Source organism: Tachypleus tridentatus, chromosome 9 (assembly GCF_004210375.1).
Source record: "Tachypleus tridentatus isolate NWPU-2018 chromosome 9, ASM421037v1, whole genome shotgun sequence".
In the NCBI taxonomy this organism is placed as follows: Eukaryota; Metazoa; Arthropoda; class Merostomata; order Xiphosura; family Limulidae; genus Tachypleus; species Tachypleus tridentatus.
In genome coordinates, this window is record NC_134833.1 from 86436082 (window position 1) to 86451123 (window position 15042).

General features: G+C 30.0%; 1 protein-coding gene across 5 annotated transcripts in view; it reads left to right on the forward strand.

Annotated features, from left to right (window-relative positions):
* Positions 1–306: 306 nt before the first annotated feature.
* Positions 307–15042, forward strand: part of LOC143225671 (polypeptide N-acetylgalactosaminyltransferase 2-like) — a 51693-nt gene continuing 36957 nt past the window's right edge. For 2 of the 5 annotated variants that reach the window (XM_076455492.1, XM_076455496.1), the window contains exons 1-6: positions 307–421; positions 1770–2014; positions 7918–8144; positions 8819–8923; positions 9919–9986; positions 11887–11952. In XM_076455492.1, the coding sequence (XP_076311607.1) occupies positions 1916–2014; positions 7918–8144; positions 8819–8923; positions 9919–9986; positions 11887–11952 (565 nt within the window). In that variant the 5' untranslated portion in view covers positions 307–421; positions 1770–1915. Of the gene's footprint in view, positions 499–1769; positions 2015–7917; positions 8145–8818; positions 8924–9918; positions 9987–11886; positions 11953–15042 lie in introns of all 5 variants that reach the window. The other 3 variants (XM_076455495.1, XM_076455494.1, XM_076455493.1) reach the window with 3 other exon arrangements.

A 15042-nucleotide genomic window follows, 5' to 3' on the forward strand; every position in this document is an offset into this window, starting at 1 on the left:
CAACTACGGGTATCGAATCCTGATCTTTAGCGTTATAAGAACAGAGATTTACCGTTGCAAACTCAAAATATTTGGGGTTTGGAACATTACGGATAACCGGGAAAAAGGTATTTCTATTAAGAAATGAATCACAGAAATGTATTGATGTATAGGCATGTCCATGATATTTTTATAGTAAAATTTGGCTATTTGTATAGCCTGTTATCGTGGATAATCATTCAGTATTCAGTTAAAAATTAGTGCGTATTATGCTATTTCTTGGCTTCTGTTTCCTAAAATATAGACGTTTCAAATGTATAATATTTAACTACTGCAAATATTTTTGTTATGCAGTTTCTTGCGGTAAGCGGCACTAGTGTCAAAATAGACTGAAATCCTCGAGAAATTATTTCTTGTTTAGAGCTTAACTCTTGGAGTCGTTGTAAGTATTGTAAGTTATTAATAATGTTAGTGACGTGAGAGAAGTAAATCAGTTCTTGTTACTTTTGAACATGTTAAGTACGCCCTTCTTTAAATTTTATCCTTTTTAGTTTAATCTTTCATGTAGATATGACATTTATTTAATAATTGCACGTGTACTGTTATATTTAGTCATACTCGTAGCAAACAATGAAACAGCTTTGCTGTTTACATTTATCACTATAGTCGCTTGAGACAGACCATAACAAAAAGTTTCACAACCATGTACAAGACGTAGAGACTGTTGTGGTGTTTATTTGTTTTTAAATTGTAAAATCTCACTTTGTGAAGTTTTTGAAATTTATCTTTCACCAGTTATCCTAATTCAGTACAACTACAATAATGTGTAGTGTGCTATCTTACTGTAGTGTGATAATCCCGGTTATTATTTCTGAATTATTTTTATTAATTTATGCAAGCATACATTGCTTACTTTGATACTGCCCAAAGTCTAAATATGCAGGCTATACTGGTTATGTATTAAAGGGCTGGCATGGTCAGAGGATGAGTGAAGCATCCTCACATTCTTAGGGTTTCAGGTTTGAATCCCTATTTCACCAAACATGCTCGTTCTTTCAGCCACGGAGGATTATAACATGACAGTCATTCTCACTATTTGTTGATAAAAGAGTAGTCCAAGAGTTGGCAGTGGGTGGTGATGACTAGCTGCCTTACCTCTGTCTTTCACTGCTAAATTACAGACAGCTAGTGCAAATAGCTCTCTTATAGCTTTGTGCAAAATTCTAAATAAACCAAATGAATGTGTTAAAGTAGTAAGCAGACCTCACTGTAGGTTAAAAAGTCCATGGTTTTTATCTCATTATCATAAACTGTACTAAAGAATCTAGTTTTTTTAAATATGCTAAGACTGAATGTGTGTATAATAACAGTGTTTTACTGTTTATTAAACAATTAAGAAGAAGAGGTTTATTTCACCATTCCTTACTGTAAAAAGAGATGAACTAGTTTTCAGTTAATTTTCCACTTAAATATGTTATTTACTTTTAATTTAATATTTTGTTATTGTTGTGTACTCTGAAGACAGTGAAAGTGTTCAATACAAATTTTACATAATGAAGTTGTTAAAAACAGTTTATAAGTTTTGTCAGGTCATTATGTAGGTATGTACATACATGTACGTGGTAGTCTACTTATTATACTCTCTTTGTAGGTATTAGAAGGCATTGATGTTGTAACTGATATAGTATTGTTTCTTCCATATTTTTCTTTGATAGATAAATAGATACATTTTTTCGCAAGTTTCTGTTATTAGTTTGATCTTTTTAATTTTGTGTTGATTTCTATTTCAGATATTTAGTGTCTTCTAACCTGTAAGACACTTTCTCCAGTTTAGAAAAAAACGATTTTCCTGTACTAGGAGTATTATGTGAAATTTAGTTACTATATCTGGTTTACTTTTTACCTGACTGTGAATGAGTTCCTCGAAAGTACAAAGATGCGACGAAAACTACTGAGGTTTTTTACTTTTGCAATAATATTATGGGTTGGAGTAATGTTTTATTATCTTTACAAAGTTCAGCAAGGCAGTGACAAGGTGGGTATCTGTAGCAGAACATTAGCTTTGGTTGTTGTTTGTATCTAGTTAGTTGTTTAATCTACATATATCTATAAGTAGCTCTTCTAATATGTTAAACATGTACAACTGTAACCAAAGAAACCTAGTTTCTAAATTGTACAGTGGTTATTCCGATGAATAAAATTGTTCTATTACCAAAATTGAAGGTCACTACTAGACTGAAGTTAGGGTAATTATTAAACTAAAGCTCAGTATTATACACAAGCTAGGACCATTACTGCACTGAAGCAAGGGTCATTATTATACTGAAGCTGAGGCCAGTACTACATTGATGCAGGAGTTATTACTAGATTGAAACTAAGGTAATTATTAAAGTGAAACAGAGTTAGTACTGTGCTCAAGCAGGAATCATTACTAAATTGAAACTAGGATTGTTATTACATGAAAACTAGGTTAATTATTAAACTGAAACAGAGAGTCAATACTGCACTGATCAAGAGTCATTACTAGACTGAAACTAGGGTAGTTATTAAACTGAAACTGAGAGTCAATACTGCACTGATCAAGAGTCATTACTAGACTGAAACTAGGGTAGTTATTAAACTGAAACTGAGAGTCAATACTGCACTGATCAAGAGGCATTACTAGACTGAAACTAGGGTAGTTATTAAACTGAAACTGAGAGTCAATACTGCACTGATCAAGAGTCATTACTAGACTGAAACTAGGGTAGTTATTAAACTGAAACTGAGAGTCAATACTGCACTGATCAAGAGCCATTATTAGACTGAAGCTAGGGTAGTTATTAAACTAAAACTGAGAGTCAATACTGCACTGATTAAGAGTCATTACTAGACTGAAACTAGGGTAGTTATTAAACTGAATTGAGAGTTTGAAGTGTGTAGCCATTCTTGGGGAGGGAAGTTCAGTATATTGTAATTTTTATTTTTTATTTGAAATGTATATTTGCACATTAGATGCTAATATGTATTAAGTGATGAACTTTCAGGTGATTTAAGTGAGTTTATTTGGTGATTAACAAACATTATTGTTACAGTGTAGTTATTAACCGTCCTAGTTATCCTTAACATAAAGGCAATATTTAAATTACATGGATACTTGAAATAATTGAAAATAATAATTGGACACCCTAATTTCTGTTATTTTTTTATTTTTGTCAGTTGTTACACTAACAGATTAAGCTGAATAAACATGAACTAATTTAAGATAATAATGAAAAATCATAATGGCAATATTTTGATTACTGGGTAGTTAGAATAATCAAAACAAGTAATAATTGGAAACTAATTTAAAATATTTGGTCATCTTCATGATGTTACTTGCCAATTTGATTTGATTTTGTTTAATCAGTTTTCACAGGTTTCACTGACCAGAGTAATCCAAGTTAATTGTCCAGTGGTATCCACAAACATCTGTTTTATTATCTCTGTCACTTGCTTAATAATATTAACAACAAAATAAACTGAAATTAATGACAAATTTTCTAGAAGAGCATTGAAGAAAACATTTGATAATATGCTTCACACAAGTCTAAAGATTTGTTAGTCAAATATTTATGGTAATGATGGGTATTTAAAAATGTGATTAGAAATTTAAATTCATAGTACAAATAAAAGGTGATAATTGAACAGTTTCTTATGTTACTACAGGGGTTGTTATGAACTTTTGTTGTTTCATTATAATGTAAAAACTCTCTTACCCAGTACATTATACCACCTCATTTGTGTTATATAGATATTGGATAATTCCTGAGATGTGTCTTTAATATCAAATAAACTCTGTCTGTGGACAGAAAGTTGAAAAAGAATGTTTTTCAACATTTTATAAATGTGAAGTGATGTTGTAAAACAGAACCACCCAAACTAAGCTGCTAGTTTAGTATTACTTTGCTTTTGCAACAAGTTAAATTTAAATTTAATGTTAAATTTTCACAAATAGTTTGAAAATTTAATTTTGCAGTTAACTTGTATAGGATCTTGTCTAAAGGTAAGTTTTGCAGATTCAAATCCCTGTCACACCAAACATACTTGTCCTTTCAGCCATAGGGGCTTTATAATGTGATGGTCAATCCCACTGTTCATTGGCAAAAGGGTAGCCCAAGAGTTAGCAGTGGGTGGTGATAACTAGCTGCCTTCCCTCTCGTCTTACACTGCTAGAGACGGCTAGCACAGATAGCCCTTGAGTAATTTTGCGTGGAATTCAAAACAAACAAAACTAAAGGTAGTCAAAGAAGTTTCTATATTAATGATTTATTTTTAAAAAATCATGTTTTGAGTTTGTTGATTAAATTTAAGTTTTCTGAATACTGTTTACTTCACCCCCTAACTACAACAGAGGTTGAAATTATTAGCAAGTAGTTTCTCAGGTCTTCTCTTGATTTTTTTTTTAATAAGTATATTAATATAAAAATTTATTGCTCTGAAATTATTTTTAAAAAATGATAGTCAAAGATGTACTGTTTTCTTGGATTTTAATAACACTGAAGATTTACACTTCATTAGTGTTAAACAAGTCAGAGGTCTTAAACTGTTGGCATAACTTAGTATAAAATCAATATTTTGACTAAACACTTGTGACATGTACTGTTATACTTCATTTGTCATGGCTTCAACAATTAAAGACATGTTTTAGGGTGTGTGAGGCTTCTAGATATTATGTAAAACATCAGGGTTCTATTAGAAGCAAGTGCATATTAACTAATTATTGTACTCATTTGGTGTTAGCTTGTGTCATACAAGTGAGCTAATTATTAAAATCAGCATTTAAGCCTACTTTTATATCTGCTTTGAACTTTCTAATGAAACACAAGTTGTGGACTTGCAAATACTTAAGTGACAGTGAAAACTTCCAACTACTTAATATTATTTTACAGAACCAGTTTGTGTAAATAATAGAACACTGGTTATACTGGTTAGTTATCTGTGAGTATGAAGTGTGAACATGTATACATATGTGTCTCCTGTGATAAAAATTAGAGCACACAAGGCTCAAACTTCCTGTTTTTTGTATATTATTTCTAAATATTCTTTTATGATTTAGGTCAAAAGATAAAAGTTGTGTGTTTGTACCTTATTTAGAAAACAGAATGTTATTTAACCAGTTTAACTTATTGTTCACATGTCTCTTTTTTTGCATCCTCCGAAAGTTTTCTGACATGTAATGCAATTAATGAATTTATAAAACTAAAACCTGTGAAAACACAAAAGTAAACATCAATTGATTCATAACCTTTTTTAACTAATATTTTGTAAAAGTGTAAATAAAATGCCTCATCATTTTATTTAAACCTATCATGATCAATAGTTTTGTATTCCTACAAACCACTGAAAACTAGACAATTTTATATTTGATTGAAGTAAGCCTCAATTGACTAACTACAAAGTGCCCTGTTATTTAAAAAAAAAATAGTTATAGAATGATACCAGGAATACAAATAATGAAATAATTTTACATTTACTCAAGGGAAAGCTATCAGAATGATTAGATTTTCTCATGTAAAGTTATTTTTCCTCATGAATTTTTTTTTTTTCTTTATTTAATCCATGCAAGGTGTTCACAATATTTTGTCATAACTAAAGTAAAATAGATAAACCATGCACTCCCATTGAGGAAAGGCAACTGAAAAGATGACATTCCTCAAGCAAAGTTAAATTCCTTAGGAATGTGGAAATGTATTATTTTGATCCCTGCAAGGGTATAAAAGGGACAGGGAACATCAGTGGTCTCCAAGAATGATTGGATACTCCAGAAAACCAAAATTTGGCTCAACAAGAATATAGCATTCTACAGAAATAATACTGAAGATCAAGAAAAGGATATTCTACGTCAGTGAATTACTTTCTAAAGTCAATGAATGAAACGAGGAAGAAAAAAATGTGAAGCAAGATTTCAGATTTTGTATATATTAACTTCATAAATACGTGACTTTTTATTGTGCTTTTTTATATTTCAAATTCATGTTTTACAGTTTGTAAGCAACAGTTTTTGTCTTATCAGTTGCTTTTGATTCGGAAAGCAAAATTTATTTTGACATTCTGATGAAGAATAAATTCATCTAATCAACCTTATTAGAAGCTGTAAAACATGAATTTGAAATATAAAAAAGCACAATAAAAAGTCACGTATTTATGAAGTTAATAAATACAAAATCTGAAATCTTGCTTTACATAAAGAATGCATGTTATTTAATTCAACCCTTACAGATAAACTTATAAACAAACACTTCCAAGGTATATTGTCTTCCTTAACGTTTTTTTCTACTATTGTATTCCGGGATCAAAATAATACATTTCCACATTCCTTAGGAATTTAACTTTGCTTGAGAAATGTCATCTTTTCAGTTGCCTTTCCTCAAGCAAAGTTAAATTCCTTAGGAATTATTGCACATTTTATCTTATCTTGTACATAAATGTTGCAACATTAAGGTGTATTTGTTACCTTATACAATATAAATTTGTTAAATTATAATAAATGGTGATAAGAATCTTTGCTCTGTGTAGAAATTGGCCTTATCTGTTGGAAGAGTATTTATCTTTCAGTGTTGTTTTAAAAATGTTCTGCAGGTTTTCTTAAATGTCAGTGTCTACTTATATGCACTTTGTTCTGCTCAAACCGTTTCAGATAAAAATAAAATATGTCTGTTTATTTTGTTTTACAACTATTTTTTTATATTACGTCCTGAATTTCTGTAACTTTAGATGGCCTTTATAAAAATCAGCACATAGATGATGGTTGAATTACATACAAAACTTTTACTAGACATCATTTATTGGTTACTGATTCTGGTTTCTGTTGCTTTTAATTGTTTGTCAGTTTTGTGGTTAATGAAAGTAATGGTAAAATAATGGTAGCTGTTCTCTTTACAAAGGAAGAATCTGTTAATTTAAAATTTTGCTTATTAATAAGTACTTATAACATACAAGTTATTGTCACAATGCAATTTTTTGTTTTGGTTATCTTGAAATAATTGATTCACTCTGCTTATACCTATACAACACAAGTAAATATTGTTTTTTCAATTTAATAAAAGGAAGTAGCTAACAGAGACAAAAATTTGTTCCAATTCGTTGAAAGATTTTGGTAATGTATTAGAAATTTAATCATTTATAAATGATGGGGAGCTTCAGAAACTAAAGGTTAAAATCATTTTTTGTACTTTTTATTTTTTTATGTAACAAGTGTATCTTCTCATAAGTGTACTCTAACATTCTTTTGTCAGAGTACTCTATGTAATAAAAGCTGTTTCTGCTAATTGTGAATGTTATTAAACCTTAACTATGTTTTTTATGACATGTCAAGTCCTTTATAATACAAAAAATATTTACCTGTACTTAAGGCACTTCCCATATTTCTACATTGCACTTCATCTTTATAGTAGTAATTTTAATTAAATATTTTAACAAAACTAGACTTTCTGTTTACCATTCTGTCTGTTTCATTTTTTCTTTGCATTGTAGCATGTGTTGTTGTGATAAATGAAGACTCATTAGGCATGTTGAGACAGTTGAAAAGTGTTAAAAATAAAATATTCTATTTTATATGAAAACAAAGAATTGTTATAGCCTTTCTGGGAAGACAAACATTATGTATAACATACCAATACTTCAATACCACAGATATGTAATTTTCTTATACTTTCTTTTTTATTCAAATAAGTGCACAGTTAGACCTATATATTAATTTTAAAATTCCTTAAATTTTCAGAAAACTCATTGAAATAATCCTTTGTATATATATAAAACAATCGCAAAGTCACTGTGATAACAAATTTATTGATTACAATAGTTTTTCAGAGAAAAGTTTGTATAAGAAAACAAATAAGCTTGCTACCAATGTATAAGTGTTTCCAAATGTGACTTCTCTCAGAAATATTCATAATGCTACTTCCTCTTCTGTTTCAGAAGAATAAAGCTTTACTTTTAAAAGAAACAGTGACAAAAGTAAAGCACAGCCAACAGTTTAAAGTAATTGAAGACAAAATATCACTAAAGTATTTCGATGAAGAAGCATATATTTCAAAGTCCAGATTACATCCTGGAGATGATCCTTATGCAAGAAATAAATTCAACCAAGAGGCCAGTGACAAATTACCAAGCAATCGAGAGATTCCTGATACCAGGCATTCTGAGTAAGTTTTATGTGGTCATTGACTAATATTTACTTATGAAACAAGACAGGATTTTAAACTTGTAAATTTCAATAAGTCTATGAAAATATCTGTTTGAAATATCATAAAATTTTTATACAAAGAATTAACAACAACCATTATAATGCTTTTGAATAATATTGTAAGAAATTGTTTTACATGTGTATAATAACCTTAACAAACATGTTATGGAGACTGTTGTTAGATGCAATCTAGATATGTTTTTGAAAGCAGAAAAGATGTGTTATAAGCTATGTTAAAATGAAGCTAAATTGAATCAGTAACATTTCTAATTACACTGTGTAAGAACATTATTATAGTAAACAATACATTATAAAGTGTACATTTTTGGTGTAAGATTTAATGTGATGCTTATGAATGACCTGAAGTTAACATTCGGGTAACTGGTATTGGAGAATTTGTGTAATTGATTTTGGTACAACTGAAATGCAATTCACTTCCAGTTAATTTGTTTAGATAGTAAAGGAGATCTCTGGTTCTTACTTTTAATAAGTGAAACAATTTAAATAATTTTGTATGTATATATAACTAATGCATTGAACATAATTTAACATACTGTTAATTTTATTTAAATGGTATAAAAACCCTGAATGAAAAAGACAGTTAAAAATTAAACAGTTCTTCCTTCTCTTCAGATGCTCCTCCATAGTATACAGAGATGAGAAACATCTTTCTCCAACAAGTGTGATTATAACATTTCACAATGAAGCAAGATCAACCCTGTTAAGAACAGTTGCCAGGTACAGCACATCACTATGAATATCTGCTTGCAGGCTTGAATAAACTTATTGAATTTTCAAGGGTAATACTGAATCTAAAATAATATTGTTTGTTTTCCAGTCCTACAGCATCTGTGTTTAAGACCTTGTAGTGTAACTGAAACTTTACATCATAAAGAAGTTCAACTGTGATATTAATTTACAATAAAATATTTCTTGTTCAGAGGATATAGTGGGAATTAATTATTTTAAAATTATATTTATAATTCACATGTTAGAAAAGTTGGTTTTATATTTTGGTTTCCTAAAATAAATTATCTACATTATATAATTCTAGGGAAAACTATTCAAAATAATTTGCTTATTGTTCCAAAAATTATCAAAGGTATTCTTTTCAGAGTTTGTTTCATGAGTAATTCCCATTTCGTTACTAGAATTATCTAATTGTAATTACTATATGTAACAATTTTAGTTTTATGTTTCTAGTGATATAATTTTTCAATAAAATGTATAATTATATATTTTTTAAAAACTTGTTATCAGTTGAAGTTGGTATTATTAAAAACATTAATATTCTGATATGTGATGAAACTGTAAACAAGAAACTGGTACAGAAATTATATCAACATTTAAGATGTGTTCTAGTAATGATAAAATAAGAATTAAACCACCTTAAGCATCACACTACATTTTTCTTGCTTTTGTTTCTTGTTGTAGAGTGATATTTAGTGAAGATACACAGACAAAACCTTGTAATATAAACCAATTTTTGTCATAATTCTTAACCTTCAGAAATTTTTCTTATAGTTTGATACCTCTTGTACATTTATTCTTTTATGCAAACTTTATGAAACTGAATTTAAGCATCATAATCAATGTTTAACATTCTTCAGTTTATCTTCCAATAATGCCCATGAAAGAGACATATTCATCATTTATTTTAATATGTTATAGTTGGTGGGAATGACTAACCTTAGCTGTTTTATGTAAATTAATTTGGCTTTTTTTTTTTTAAGTGTTTTGAACAGAAGCCCAGAAAATCTCATTAAAGAGATCATTCTTGTGGATGATTTTAGTGATGATGGTAAGAATGTTTTATTAAAAGATGTTTCATTATGGTAATGTTATATCACATATGAACACACAAGTAACAACAACAAAATAAACAAAACGTTCCATCATTTAAAATACTGGTGACATAGGATCACCATCATTGGATATTTCATTTCAATTTATGGCTAAAAGGTTTTACTTTCCTGCCTATTAAAATTTGATATGTGTCAGTCAGTGCTTATAATAGGGAAATGGTCTTACATATTACTTTTTAGAGTCAGGATCATAGTTTTCTTGAAAATTGAAACTCAGTTAACTGATTGAATTATAGGCAGACCAGATTTTTTTGTTGAGGACTGCTGCTGTATAATTCTTTCCTATGTAACGAAATGTGGATGTTTTCATGAGATTGTTTGTCTGAAGCTTAACAATTATACTGAATTTGAGATGAAAAGTAAAGTTGCTAAAGGGCAGCAAACAGTTCAACTGTAAAGGTTATTGTGTGATGTTTTAATTTCCAAAATGATATAAAGCCATGCTACTATAAATTCTAAACCAATTTCTTTACCAGCTTGAATATTATTGATGTGTTTGGTAAACTCAGTAATTTCTTTTATTACTACTAATGTAGAAAGTGTTGAATATTAATAGTGCCTAGATATCAGGCTGTTGCATATGAACTGTAGTGTTTTTGTGTACAAATTTGGAACTTAATTTTTAGTGGCTTAAAGAGAAACATTATTTTTTTTATTTTAAAAGCTAAATCATATTTATATTTATTTTTGTCACCATGGATAAAATTGATATTCATGTAATTTTTTTGTACAGTTCAAGCATGGTTGCAATTCAGCAACAACAGCTTGTAATATCAGTCATGCATTTGTTGATGACACAGCTAAATGAGCACACAGCACAGCATTGGTTTAGGAGATATTGCTCTAGTGATACAAGACTTGAAAATGAGCCTTCAGGCCACCCTCATACAGCTATTAATGAGGAAGAATTGGAGGACGTAGTTGAATCAGATACCTGCCAAACTGTGAGAGAACTTGCCAATAAACTTACTATTAATTATTCAATAGTTTCCTGACATCTTGAAGCAATTGGTAAGGTGAAAAAGCTCATTAAATGGATACCTCATGAATTGACTGACAACCATCAAACAAGAGGAATTGAAATTTGTTCCTCACTCCTTACTCGCAATAAAAATTACTCATTTCTCCATACAGTTGTCACGTGATGAAAAATGGATTTGTTACGACAATCTACAGCCATATGGACAATGGCTTAACTATGAAGAAGCACCAAAACTTATGCCAAAACCAGTTCTTCACCCTAAGAAGCTTGTGGTCATCAGCAGGTGTGATCCATTATTCATTTTTAAATACAGGAGATACAATTACAGCAGAGAAATATTATTGTGAACTTGAAAGTATGTATCAAAAGTTGTCAAAACATTCAGCAGTGGACACATACTGCTTCATGACAGTGCTCAACCTCATGTCTCACACGTTACTGTCCAAAAACTAAACAAACTTCAGTATGAAACTTTACCATATTCACCACATCATTACCCTGCAGATTATCACTTGTTTAAACATTTGGGCATTTCATTAAAAGAAAAAACGTTTGCAAACTAAAATTAAATTTAAAGAGCCTTTGAAGACTTTGTGTCAAAGGACATTCAGTTCTTTAAAGATTATATTTATAAATTTACAGCTCAATGACAGAAGTTTATTCGGTATAAAGAAGCTTACTTTGATTAAATAAATTAAACAACAAAAAGATGTATTTGTTTCACATTTTCCTTCAGAAATCCAACATTTCATATGCCTAATATTTTTGTAGTGCTTTTTCTTAGATGTTTTTATTATGTATATTTTAATAGTAGCTCAAAATGTAGGTGAATATTCTGTTTGTTTTATTTTGAGCATCTGATGGAAAAGAACTTGAGAGCATTCAGAAAGTTCGCGTGCTACGAAACAACAAAAGAGAAGGTAAGTTTGAAATGTGTGGTATTTTTTATTTATTCACACATTGATGCTTTAAAAAGTAGTACAGAAAAGTGTTGTTATGATTAAACTTCCTTGTGTAAGATAAATAAGTTATTAACTGCACTTTTTTATTAAATTTAGGATTTGTCAGCAAAAATTAGAAGCAAACATGCATGTAAATATTTGACACATCATTGAAGTAGTCAGCCAATAAAATATAACATTTTGGGACAACATTGGATCTACCTGTCCATCTTGACTGTTCCATCCTCTGAACTAAAATAAAACTGTTAATAAATAAAACTTTAAAAATAAAAAAATCTTAAACTGCCACTGACAACAGCACACTGCTTGGATGGCTTTAGAGACTGATCAGCCATTACACCAAGATCCCCTTCTTTCTTGACACTGTAAAGGTTAGAATTTACATTATGATAACCCACATATATTATCTTGGATTTATTGTAATCAAAACCCATGTGCCATATATTTGATAAACTCATTTTGTGAATCAGTAGCATCATTTTTGCAGCTAGCAACATCCAAAATCTTAATATCATCTGCAAGTCACTGATGTAAATCAGAAAGAACAAAAGTCTGAAGTCTTAGCCTTGAGATACCACACTTGTGACTTAAATTCAATTTAACTGAGCTCCATTTATAACAACATCACTTTCTTCTATCCAGTTAATTAACTTGTATCCCACGGCTTTAGAGGTATTTTGTTTCACAAACTTTTTATGTGACATTTTATCAAATTCTTTCTCAAATCTTAAGTACACCAAGCCTGTACTCTTGCTCTCATCTACACAAGCAGTAATCTTTTAAAAAAATGTATAATTTTCTCATAGTAAAACCATGTTGACTATCTGATGACATTCTAAACTTTGTCAGACTTTTTAAAAATTTTCCCACAACTGATGGGCCTATAATTACTGGGACAGTTTTTATCCACCTTTCTTGAAAAGACGAGTTACATCAGCTAACTTCTAATCCTCTGACACTTGACCACTATTAAAGAAATGTCATAAAATAGTAGCAAGTGGTTCACATACCCAGTGTTTAACCTCCTTCAAAATTCTTGGGGAGATATTTAAAAAAAGGTTCTGAAGAAAATATATTAGTCACTTGAAAACAATCAGAGGCTTTTGAATGTATTATGACAAGGATTAACTTCTTGTTAAAAATGTATGTTGTTAATTTTTATAATTTCATTTTTATAAAATTATTTCAATAACATAGATGAGCAAGTACCAGCTGGAAACAATGACAAATTTATAATAATATTTTGGGAACAAGAAAAAGAAAAACTTGATAGAAAACATCTTATGAAGTTAAATTTTTAAACAGTTAAGTTTTTTAATTTTCCTTTATTGTGTCTAATTATTAAAATATGAAAAGGGCATACATTTTATATTTAAAAAAAATGGAAAACAATTTCAAAACATACATACCATTCACTGACAAAGTAGTTATTCCTTGATGTTAGCTTTGCCTATCTAAGCATTTGTTTTGCATGCTCTAGTATTTATACCATAATTAAATGCCCTTAGCTAGATCTAATTTGCAAATCTCTCAACCCACATGAATACACCTACTATTCTGGTACTGAAAATAAGCATCTCACTCCTATACTGTAATCATTTTTTATTGATAAAGCATTGGTCATGATTTTCTCTGACAAAGTGCTACATCTCTTTCCATTATGGATTGCAAGCTTTGCATCACTTTATGGATTTCCATATAAATTCTTACACAAAAAATGAAAAAACATGCATGATATTTGCAAGTATGAACTCTCCTATTACTGTTGTCAATACTGTGGTTAATCTGACCTCCCTTTTTTATCTTTTGTTATCTAGCATACCTCTATGGTCAGGAGGAGGTCACCTTCAGTTGAGGCTGCTGTTTTGGTGCATTGGAAGGTGGAGACACACATTCGGCCTGGGTGGGTGTTTTCTCCTGGGAATCCTGAAGTTTTTTTTTCTTGATCCTAGTTATTCTGGGGAGAATTTGGACTCTGTTTTTCTGATGCCTTTCTTTACTAAGTCAGCTTTTCACGAGTCGAGTTTGGATCAAACACCTCCTACTCCTTTCTTCAATTAGTCACATTGGTTTGTAAGATTTTGAGGCTTTTCTCTAGACTTTAAGTCTACTCTTCTTTTATTGGTGGAAATTTTGGAGGTGGGACTGTTTAGTTTTCCTCCTTTAACTGATATTACTGGTTCATGCTGGGACATTTACTGCTTTATTACATTTTGGGATATATAAACCTTGTACCCTAATTTACATGCTTTGACTATCCACCTCTGGTTGACATCTAAAAATTTACATATGTGTGTGTGCATGTGTAAAAAAGAGAGATTCCAGTGTAGCTCATATGATCTATATAAAAGTGTATAATGTAATGAGATTTAAGCTGTTTAGTCTGAACATTTATGTTTTCATGTTATAATTATTCTAGAATGCAAAAGGTGTGACTTATGTTTATTTTCTAATTTCACATGGTGGTTACAAGATCAGTGAAATTGAACAAACTCATTCAGAGATCTGTTGGTGAAAATAACACAAAATATAAAGTTTTTTTTCTTAAGAAACATTTTATAAAACTATCTGGACATTATAAGGATTTCGTACGTGAAAGTTGGAAATTTTCTTATGCATAAAAGTACTTTTAACCTTAAAGTGAAAATTATGTAGCATATTGGACATGCAATATGTGAAAATAAAAAAAGCATGAGAAAAACATTAACCTTAAGACGTAATTTAAAAAAACTGATATTTTGCTTATGAAAGCATTGTAACACATACTGATAATCTGCCAAATGTTGTGAAAGTATGCTTGCTAATTTAAAAGTAATAGCATGAAAACTATGACAAACACAAAATGATTACGAAGTTCATCCCAGGGACTGAGCCTGTGCTGAAAGGGTTTATTAATTAATGAGTATTTTTGTTGCTGCTGGTATGCTAAAGTCATGGATTGGAGTTGTTGGTATGTTTGTATGACTCTTTCCTTAAGTCTTATTATACCATAATAGGTCATTTCTTTTTAAGGTTGTGGCAACAAGGAAAAGGGATACATCACTCTCC